At 40.7% G+C, this 11,102-nt stretch overlaps 1 protein-coding gene across 5 annotated transcripts in view; it reads right to left on the reverse strand.

The window, feature by feature from the left end:
- Window positions 1-11,102, reverse strand: part of kif26ab (kinesin family member 26Ab) — a 73,467-nt gene that overhangs the window by 24,419 nt on the left and 37,946 nt on the right. Inside the window, exon 1 of one of the 5 annotated variants that reach the window (XM_024296843.2) lies at window positions 9,098-9,222. The exons of 3 other annotated variants lie outside the window; for them this stretch is intronic. In XM_024296843.2, the coding sequence (XP_024152611.1) occupies window positions 9,098-9,177 (80 nt within the window). In that variant the 5' untranslated portion in view covers window positions 9,178-9,222. Of the gene's footprint in view, window positions 1-2,274; window positions 2,948-9,097; window positions 9,223-11,102 lie in introns of those variants that run through there. One more of the 5 variants, XM_024297013.2, reaches the window with a different exon arrangement.

The raw sequence follows: 11,102 nt of genomic DNA on the forward strand, positions 1-11,102 counted from the left end.
AAAATCCTACCATTTTTTTTAATCCTAAACTAATACCACCCTTGCCAGTATTTGTTTTCCTATATAAAAAGCCCACTGATGGTTATCTCAATTTTGGAGATGAACCTTGCAAATTTCGACCTCTTTTTCAGCATGTGCTTTTCAAAAGTTTTAGCAACAATTAAGTCACAAGCTGACTTCTCTAAGTTCATGCACATGAGTGTTACATTTTCCGAATATTTCGAAAAATTAATCAAATTTATGTACGTAACTTTTACTAGATTTTTCAGACTCTCATTTTTGAAGTTGAAATTATAAGCCTTGCACATATTCCACACTTCATCATACATTCTCTTGAAAAGATGGTCTTGGTTCTCCTTGGAACACGTGTATCCTGCTTTTTTAAACATGTAGGGAATTAAGGCTGTGAGGTACTGGTTAATTATGATGTTACATTTCTCTTTTTTAGCAAATAAATCAGAGTCTGTGTCATCTAAATCAGGTTCCTCAACCACTGAAGTTTTGCTCTTCAATGATTCCTCTTTAAATGATTCCATTTCAATAGAAAATGGCTTTATAGCTGATCTATTTGCACTCTTTTCCCCACTAAGTGTTTGCAGTTCTTCATCTGTGTCATAAAAAACATGGGCTGTCTTCAAGCAGCAGCTGATACCTTTGCAAACAACCTTCATTTTTAAAAGCAAGCTCTTAAATGTGTCCGCCACAATATTTTCAAATAATTTCCCCTCAGACTCTAAAAACCACACACTGGTGGTCTTTATATGTTTTTGGACACGTTTATAAATTTTTTTGTCAAGTCCCTCAAGGTTTTCCGCACTTATGTAGCATTCTAGCTTTTCTGCTTCTTTTGAGAGACTGGTATAAAGGCGCTTCCTACAGGATTCAAATCGACTTTGGGAAAGTGGTGTGTCACTTTTTTTGAATATACGTCTAATTAGATCCTCCACTAGCTTTTCTAGTAGGATTATTTTGGCCTCCCTAGCTTCAGACAAGGATTTTTGAAACTTGGACTGCGAAGACCAGTCTTCTCCTTTTTTTAGGGAAATTGAAGGGTCCTCCAATGCAATGGGATGGGCTGTCTGTTTCCCATTTCTTTGCATTTTTTCTTCACAAAGTTCTTTGATGAATTTGCAGCAGTTAGCTATGATCAAATCCACATCTGCTTGGGGCAGACATTTTTTGTTTGATTTCACCTGCCTTAACACGTCTTTAGTTATTAGAAATGTTAAAGTGTTGCAACTGTGCGAACTTGTGATGTCTTTTCTGCTGTTTAGGACCCTCACAAATGCTTTTGGGACAGTGCTGACACAGTCCCTCACTAACTTCTTTGTTAAAGTTTTACCACTTTTTTTCAAAATGGATGAAACTTTACTTATTAACTTCGATATGAAGTCCAAGAGGATTTTTTTACACGCTTCATCAGGGTCACCAGAAATTATATTCCTGATCTGACACTTATTTAAGCGCATGAGATTTAATTCAATCAGAATTTCAATCTGATCCTCCAGATCTTCCTTCAGCTGGTTCATGATGACTTCTTGGGTGTCTTTGCAGCTTTAACTGTAGATGTGTAGGATTTTTTTCAGTCCGTGCACTTGAGGCTGGTAAATCGGCACTATAAGAACTTTTTTGACGACCTGATGTGATCATAAGTCACATAATTACGTTTTTTGACACAATCATTGCATGATACGTCGTCAGTATGGCGCAGTGATGACGTTGTAAACGGCGGAAGCGTCAACGTAACGACACGATATGACGCGTTTGGACGTCGAGCGCGTCAACCAATGAGGGGCTCAGCTTTGTGCACGTGACGTACCTAGATCAAAGGGTAAAATGGCGGCTCAATGCAATGCCGCGGGGTTGCTGGAGACGGTCGTAATTACCGTTGGGCGGAGGCGGGATACACCCTGGCCAGCCTGCAGTGTCACGAAGTCAATGGACCTGGATCGACAGGTAAGCTAGCTAGTTGCCCGGTAGACAGCTTACCGAGCTACTGAGCTCCGTTGCAGCGCGCGGAATCGTTCTAGCTTCACGGGGTTATGGTATCGGGCATCAAGACAATAATAATAAAAAAAATACCCCCAGTTTTATTTATTTATGTTTTGCACTGTATTCCAGCTGTCTCCAGTAGCTCTAACACTCTCCAAGTTCTAACCAAGTTTCGAATTTTCTTAGCTTATGGGTGTCTTGACTTTTTTTTTTTTTCCGCATAGACCGTAAATGAGAACTGGAAATAACAAGCGTTGAGGTCCCTCATAAGAAATGTCTTACCTCCAGCCCTCGCGAAATCAGACCAGAGCCTTCGTCGTCTCTTCCTGATAGGTCAAACGCCACATTTCCACACCTCGACAGTCCGCCACACCCCTCCCACTGAAAGCGGCTCGGGGGAATCTGTCAATCAAATGTTGAAGGTGGGGCCAGTGGGAGCCACCTGTTTTTACTGAGGCATCTGATTGGTCAATTTGTAACTTGAATAACTTGCTAAAAAGAAAAAAATATCTTTTAAAAAACAAAAAGAATCGTTATTCTCACATAAAATGTAATAAAAAAAATTAAATATTATTTTTTTTATATAATGATCAAACAGGTGGATTTTTAAGTAATGGGTCAAGGACCTTTTTTTTTTCCAGGAATAGAAAGGTTGGTTGACAGACTCGCCCTAAATGCTTAGAAATATGATAAATTTGCCCCACCAAAACTAAACTGTGAAGAATGTGACATCCATTTAGCGGAGCAACATGCAGCCTAACATTCTTCAAATACAGCGGAGTGAGGATTTCGAGGAAAGCTTTTGTTCCAATGAGGTGTTCAACAAGCCTTTTGTTCCTGCACAGCGTCTGACCTTGGACACACAGAATCAAATGGTGCATTATTTGTGTGCTGACTGCTGACAGCCCAAGGCTGCACACACATCTTCCCTGCAACAGTCCCCAGCCAATTAGGTAAGGCCAAATGCATTCATGTAGCATCTGTGAGTACAATGTGTTGTCACAACAGAAAAGAGTACGAAACAAAAATTTCATTTTTGAAAACTAACTTTACAGATAAAAAAAAAAAATCCTATCGGGAAATTTGAATTGATTTGATGACAGAAAAGTAATTAGTCTTAAGTAAATAAAATTCTAAATTCTGCCTTCAGGTTGTAAACCTGTTTTGTCTCAGAATTCCTTTCATGGTCTGTGGACTGAGCTGGAAAACAAGGGATTAGAGAATCCTCCGGAGAGCTGCTTGAATAACGGGATCATTTGAAACATGGGGGAAGAAAAACGTAATTGTTGGGAAAGAAAGCACTGCAGATGCAAAAGAGGCAAAAATGATTTGGGTGGTGCCGACATGAAACGGGGATGAAGAGGAAATAGACAAAAAAAGAGAGAGTGTGAGAGGGAGCAGCAGGGTGTACAACCAAGCCTCATCTTCGATCAGTAGGCCTGGCTCTGTGCCAGCAAAACGCTGTCCATGTGGAGGTAAATCATTTTCTGCCTGAGAAAGAAGCAGCAGAAAAAAAAGGATTGCTGGGGCTGTGCCACAGCCAGCTTGGAATCACAATATTCCCAAGGATGGGAATCCCCGGTCGGCCAAGAATAAATGAAACAGTTGGCGACAAAATTTGAAAAATAAAAAAGTCCTCATCAATATTCAAGAAAATCTGTTTAGCAGCTACAGTGCATGGTTGTAAATATAAATGTAGGCTCTGGACTTTAGTAACTAAGTAGAAATCCTGGTGGGTTTTAGTCTGATTATCATACAGAACTGCGCGGAAGTCCTACAGTTTTAGACAGTCAACCTATTTGGAGTAAAACTCAATTCCACATGATTATATGAAAAATGTTACCTGCAAACCCAACATTAATCTCTGAACTCCCCATTCCTTCACCCCTGAACCTCTCTTGCCAAGAGATGGGCTTACTCGGAGCTTAAGACAAGCACAGGAAGTGACATGTGTGGTTATAATTCCATTTACAATTCATTGTATTGTTCCTTCCAGCATTCAGGATCACCTCTTGCAAATGTGACCCTAACAAGCTCAAACACTGGGCCATGAAGAGGTGAACAAAGCATGGGGCTTAGACTCTACAGGACTATTTGGCAGTCAATAAGATAAGTGGGCCGTTTAGAGGCCCTGGAGGAAAGAATTGGACATATTTGGCAAAAGTCAAAAGGTCGCAGAAGGAAGAGTCCCTAATAATTGACTCCAACTTGTTTACAAGAGTCTTAAAGAAATGCACAGCTGTTGTGTGACAAGGTTCAGGATAGAAAAGTAAAAGTCAGAATAATAAATATGCCTTTAAGCTGATTGGTGACACGATAATAAAAGGAAGGTTTTTCTTTTTCCCACCTCCACAGGCTGCAGTCGCCTCGCCTCTGGCCCTGCTGACAAGGATTAACAGCTTCTTTCATCTCTTCCAGTGAATATGCACCACGCAGCTCAGACACCGCTTCAGGTACGCCGCTCCTGTCCAAGGCTGCAGACATGCCAGCATAACTTCACATCCTCAACACAAATGTTGAACTCTGATTCAACCAGCATCCCACCCAAATCTTTACTCGCTACGCTCAAGGCCAACAAACCTTGCATCAAGTTGTTGCAGAGGTAGAATGTTGTATATATACAAGACAATTCACTAAATTCTATAATTAAATATAACAACAGCTTAGCTTTAAAAGTACCTCAACATGAGGACTTGATGAGCGTGGGAGAGACACGTAGAATACTTCTGCTCCATTTCTCTGCTTCATTAATCACTCTCTGCCAGGGCAGGACACCTAGCGATTATTTATTTGCACTTCTTCACATGGAGGCTATCACAACAAACAGGCCCGCAGGCTGCTAAGAACATTTGGGGGTGATTAATCAGCGGGATGTCAGGAAAGACAGAACGCAGGAGGAGGGGATTTCTAACAAGTGTTTCCTAATCTTTCATCTATATTCTAGTCAACAGGGAACCCAACAGCAGCTAGAGGGTCCAAGTCAGGTGAAGTGAGCTGAGTTGTCAGAAAGATGGTCCCGATAGCAGATTTGGGGTGATAACTTTTCTTTTTAGATAAAAGACAAAAACTGTGTAGGTCAGACAAGTTTTGATCTTGAAGCATAGTTGATGTGTTTACATCCTCTTTTTTTGGAAGTAATCTGTTTATCGAGTATCGCACTAATGAAGACAAGCAACAACTACACTGTGGGAGTGTGGTTAAAGAGATTTTATTGGTAAGCACACCATAGCCGGCTTTCTTATACTGGGTCACAACCTGATTATGGGCTGTAATCCTCTTTGCTCAAGACAATGTTTATGGAGAAAACGGGGCTAGAAACAGATATAGCATCCTCTCACCTTTCCATTTATATTTACAGAGCAGTTGACCCTAATCGCTATGGCTGCTGATTGAATCTGTGAGTCTGCAGTCTCTTCAAGGTGCAGTTTCTGCCTGAAGAAGAGTCTGTCTGAAGTGTCTTGCCCACGAACACAATGACAAATGACTAGAAGGAGCAGAGATTGAACTACAGACCATTCGATCATCACCTGCCCTGCTCAACCACCTCAGCCACTGTCGTTCTTGTGGCAGAGCAGTGATTGTTGGCAAACCAAAATTTCCTATTTTAAAAAATAAAATCCACACAATAAGATAGTCAATTCTTTTCGTATTCTACTGCCACACTTTAAATCACATAAAAAAGAAAAGTAGAAAAGAGGCTATGGTTCTAATGACATAGATAATGGCCTCCATTTGCATGACACCTTTCGCTGAGGGGCACTAAAGAGGTTTAGATGGCTCCTCTTGCACACCCGAGACATGATTATATTATCCGTTCAGCGGGAAGCAGCTCAGGGAAACTCCATACTTTTAACTTTCATTTCAGCTAATGCACCGATCACAGAATCTGGGTGCAGATTTGCGATCTATTATTCAGTTAAACATGCAACACTAAATGCGAGCTGCCAGAGATGGAATGAGATTCAGCCCTAATTCATGTGCACGCAAATTTGCCTTAAAAAAAAGGAAAATCTGAATGAAAGAGAGTTTTATTCTGACTGACATGCATACAAGACTTCTAATCTCCACATTGACTTATTTTTCCATTCATGGGTGGAGTCTGTCAGGAGCATTGTTTTCCCTTCTCGCCCCCCAGGGGTTGCCTCACATGGACCCCGGGTGAGCTCACAGGCTTGAGTCAGCACTTCAGCTCTTTTGTCAGAATCCATTCACATACCTCATTTCCAACCCCTGCAGGCTTTTTGACTGGGTCAGACAGTCTTCCTGAGTCAGGGTTTTATCTAAGAGGGGAGCAGGGGAAAAGGTATCAGGTTATCCCCTCCCGAAGGCGACAACCCCTCTGCCTTTCTCCCTCATCCTATCTCTGCAGCTGTTTACCATTCACAATGTCAGGCACAAGTGATTCTGTGCTGCCCATCACAAAAGAGCACATCACTCTGCTGCTGCAGGGAGCTAAGCATCATCACACCATGTTATCATATTCCACAAGGCAGAGGCACAGAAAGCATGCTGATTCATTTAGAGGGGAAACTTGTTATCGACAGATTGAGTTGTTCTTAATTGCTTCAAGATTTTATCAAATGATACTGATGGTAGTGTAAAATGACAAGCTTAATTACTTTAAATCATAGACATGAAGATATTTCTCGAACTGAAAAGCATTTTCAAAATTTGAAACCTGTTATTTTGCACCAGATTTATTTGATAAAGGCTATCAAGGTTTGTGTTTTAGTTGGATGGAAAAATAAATTTGTGTTTGCCTATAAAGAAGGATGGACGTGCAGGATGTAAACCAGGGGTGTGCTACCTGTAATACTAAAAGAACCATTTGGTCCAGTTTATTGCTGACCAAAGTTCTTCAAAGTACCACTTTACCATGTAGAATAATAAATGTTATGTTATTGTGGCCAATAATTAATAAAACATAGATTTGAATTACAAAATTATTGTATTTTTCTGTATGTCATGATGTTAATTTCTTTTAGACCCAATAGCAGCGCTCAGAAGTTCCTTTCAAAATAAAGTAAATTGTGTGTCAAATAAGATCGTCCTGCTGCAGCAGATGTACGTTAATTAAAAATGCATGAAAGCAAAGTCAAACATCGCATTTCTATGAGGACTTCAGAGCACCTTCATCCAATAATCTATACACATAAATGTATTTATTTACTATATTTACTCGACAATGTTTTGAAGCAAAAAATAAGAAAATGTATATTCTAATGATAAACCATTAAAACTTTTACCATAATTTTGTTCATTGATTTGATATATTAAAATTTTAACAAATCAAACAAACTAAAAATCCATGAACTCATTAGTTATTCAAATTCTAAACAAGTTTCTGTAAAGCCTAAGAGCCATAATGGAGAGATAAAAGAGCCACATGTGGCTACAAAGCCTCAAGTTGCAGACTCCTGATCTAAACCTGCGGCTCCGAAGCCACATGTGGCGGTTTCATCCCTCCATTGTGGCTCTTTTAATAATTAAAAATAAAAAGGTTTCTAAATGTTAAATAGTAACTATAAAGTAACAAATTAGAAAGTATTAAAGGGGAAAAAAGAAAACTATCTCAAACTTAAACTCATTAACAAACACTTGAAGGACAGTGCGTATCAGAAGTCGAACTAAAACATTTGACACATTTTTGTGAGTCCTGTCCTTTACTACAAGAAAATCAGTGGACGTCAATAAGTACAACCAGTAGGGCCCACCGGATTATTAAGCAAATTTTCTATTTTTGAAAAAATTAAGGAATTTTAAGTGTGTTCAGAAAATATGATAGGAGTCACTTATTTAGTTCAGATTTCATTTCGGTTTGTTAGATTTACATTTCTGGCAGACATGCACCAACAACAGTGAAATTAACTATTTTTATTAAATCGCTACTGACCTTACACTTGCTAGTACTACTTTTACTGCATTGAGATGATCACATGTGACAGGATGTTTTTTATTTTGAAAGGAATTTCTGTCAAAAGTTAAAAAAGGGCTCATTTATTTTAATGTTTTATTCATGGAAAATGAACAACCGTATATAAAAGTAGTATCAATAGCATAAATACATAATTTTGTTTTTTTAAAGGGTGAAGGAAGACTTTGTGGCCCCTACTGGGTTGTAGTCACCGAGAAATCAACCTGAATGGCTCTGTCAGAGTTGAAGGTTGCAGAGTCCTGGTCTAAACCAATTAGAAATGTCATGCTGAACATGTCGCCACAACTAAGTTCCAGTTTTTAGGAGTCGTAATAAGACGTATCAGTGTGCATATAGAACATTACTTGAAATCCACCTGATCTCTATTTAAAAAAACACAATGTAGGTAAAATCTACTTCTGTGGAATTTCTTGTATTTTTTCAGGCAAACTCAATGATGACTGATGTGATTGTGAGTCAGTCTAAAACCATCCTTTACTTATTCAGTATGATGAGGGGAGTGGGAAAGTATGCAACACCTCAGCTTGGATTGTACCTGAAGATAGATCCACACCTGGATTTTTTTCCCCCAAAAGTTACTTGGTTTCGGCTTGTGTCACCACTGTCAGCTTCAGCACAGAGGCAGCCATTAGTCCCATCAGCCTGGTTATGGCAACAAAAATACCAGCTGGTCTATTATCCACAAGCAAACAAAGACAAATACCACAGAGCAGCTCAAGCATCCCAGCTACCACCCACTCAATACCTCTGATGAGCCATTTGCTGCCCTGGGCATGTGTTGCTCAGATTCAACAGATTGATATGAATCAATTCTCATTTGTCAGTCTCTAGAGGTAGAAGCAGTATTAACATTCACCCCCTTAGTGGCTGTTTACTAAAAAATGAAGTCAGGATTTCCGCAGTATGTAATACACGTTATTCAGTCTGCTCACACTCCGGCTTGCTCGAGGAATCCATCTCGCCGCAGTTTGACAACAAAACCATTAGCCCCTCACCTCGAGGGAGCAGACAGTCCAACTCCGAGTACACAAAAGTGCACATTCCACAGAGCGAAAAAGAGGGAATGACACACAAAGAAAGATAAATCGGGAGAGAAGGGAGAAAAAAAAACAGCTCACGGAGCAGAGTCAGACACACACAAGAGGAGCTGATCCCTGTAACATAACTTACTTGAGTCCCATGGTAGTGAATCCAATATTCTTCTCCACAGGCACACACCTTCCGCTCCTGATGGTCTCAGAGAGGAGCATTAGTCTGAGCTCGACTTCCGAGCGACATTTATAAACACGTTGATGCCAGGCGGCTACTGTCCTGCTCTGTATCTTTATCCCCCTGCTGTGTGGGCCAGATTGGCTGCAGCTCTGCAGACCCCTCCGCTCCCGGTAATCTGTCCTGCCTGTTTGTCACCGGCTGAAATCCTAGCTGTCAATCACAGCACAGAGCGGCCCTGGGTTGTCTTTGGATCACCCCTGCTGTTTGAGGACAGACCAGCGGTAGTTCATCAGGCTGCACCCTCATTAACAACCACACAATTCAAAATAAATGCTCCTCAATAGCCTTTAGCAAGTTTTCCAACATGTGTTATTTAAGCACTTTTGATCCAGCAGTGCCTCCACTCCACAACACGGCTCATTACTGAAGAGATGCTTGTCCCTCTCCTGACTAAATTATAGCCCAGCTGAGTAGAAAGGGTTATTCCAGCTTCCTGATTTTCAATCTCTACTTTTAAGAGAAAAATCTGTCACATTTCACTTCCACCAGCTAATGACTCGTTTCTATGGTTACTCAGAAAAGCCTGAGGGATGAAGGGCAGTGCTGACACAAAGGCAGGGTCTTGTGTGTGCAAGGGGGGGGAGCTGAGGCTAAATGGTCCTGCTTCAACAATTACAGAAGGATTCCTGCACAACCACTGTCATTACTGTGCAAACACTCACCTGGGCAGCAGCTGCGAGGCAGTGATGGGCAACCGTAAAAACACTTCCTCCTGACACACCTCCAGGGTCAAATTCCAGCAAACAGCTGTCCGCCCTGCCTCTTCAACACCTATGTGTGCCACTTTTGTCTCTAATCTCGCTAATTCATTACCTGCATTTCCTGCGAGTGCGTAAATCATTCATCTCCGTGGTATGATCAGTGTCAGGAAGCAAAGTGACGAATAGATTATCCCCCTCTCTACACACATAAATAAGGAGTCAACAATAAACAACGAAAACTATCTCCAGCTGCAGGACTCGGTCAGAGCTGCAAAGTGAGCGGCTGCTCGTGAAATCGGCGGCCCGACACGATCAGCAGGTGTTAGCAGAACAGCAGAGGGATCTACGGAGCAAACATCCCGCTGTGAGCCTCGCCCGCTTTCATTACACAAGTCCATGTCAATACACTAATCATATGCACTGTCACAAGGCAATCAGTGCTTAACGTGCAAGTCAGCTGAACACGTGGCTCTAAATTCATTACCCCCCGTCCGCGGTAACACAGCGATACATCCCTGCACACATAACGATATGCATGCGCACACTTTATCCAGTCAGAGCTTGACCCCTGACCTCTCCCATCTCACTACGACTGTAGAGTTAGCCTAATTACCCACTGGTCGCTGCTGACCCTGAGGTCATCCTGGTTTAAGGCTATATTTCCCTACAATTACCAAGAGCAGGAAACAAAGCTATTCAAGAGCATAAATCCAACTTTACAAAATCAACCATTTCTTTACTTTAAAAAGTAAACTTTTGACTATTTCCAAAATCTTGTACTACAAACTAACTACATTTTTATTTTTTAAAAATCTGACTCTTAAGATAATTGAGTCACTTAAAAGCACAAATAAGTCATTTATTTCTTGTTTGCTTACAGCAAAACTCTGTGTTTTTGCCAGGCTGACCTTTCCAGCAAAATGACTTTTCAACACATCTTTTAAAGAAATAAATTAAATGCATTCTTACAAAGCTGCATGGTTGACTTCCTTTTAAAATGGAAACCTAAATGTCGAATCTCTTTTGTTCATCAGCATTCCTTTCTCCCCCCCTTTCTCTGCTGCAGACCGGCTAAAGCACAGGCGCTAGCTAATTGAGTTCTAATTAAAATTACATTTCTGAGTAGAACGGTGTTAGTGAATGTCAGACAAGTGTCTAAGGAGCCTGCTTCACTCTGGTGGGTAAAAAAAAAAAAAAAAAAA

Source organism: Oryzias melastigma, linkage group LG22 (genome assembly GCF_002922805.2).
Source record: "Oryzias melastigma strain HK-1 linkage group LG22, ASM292280v2, whole genome shotgun sequence".
NCBI lineage: Eukaryota > Metazoa > Chordata > Actinopteri > Beloniformes > Adrianichthyidae > Oryzias > Oryzias melastigma.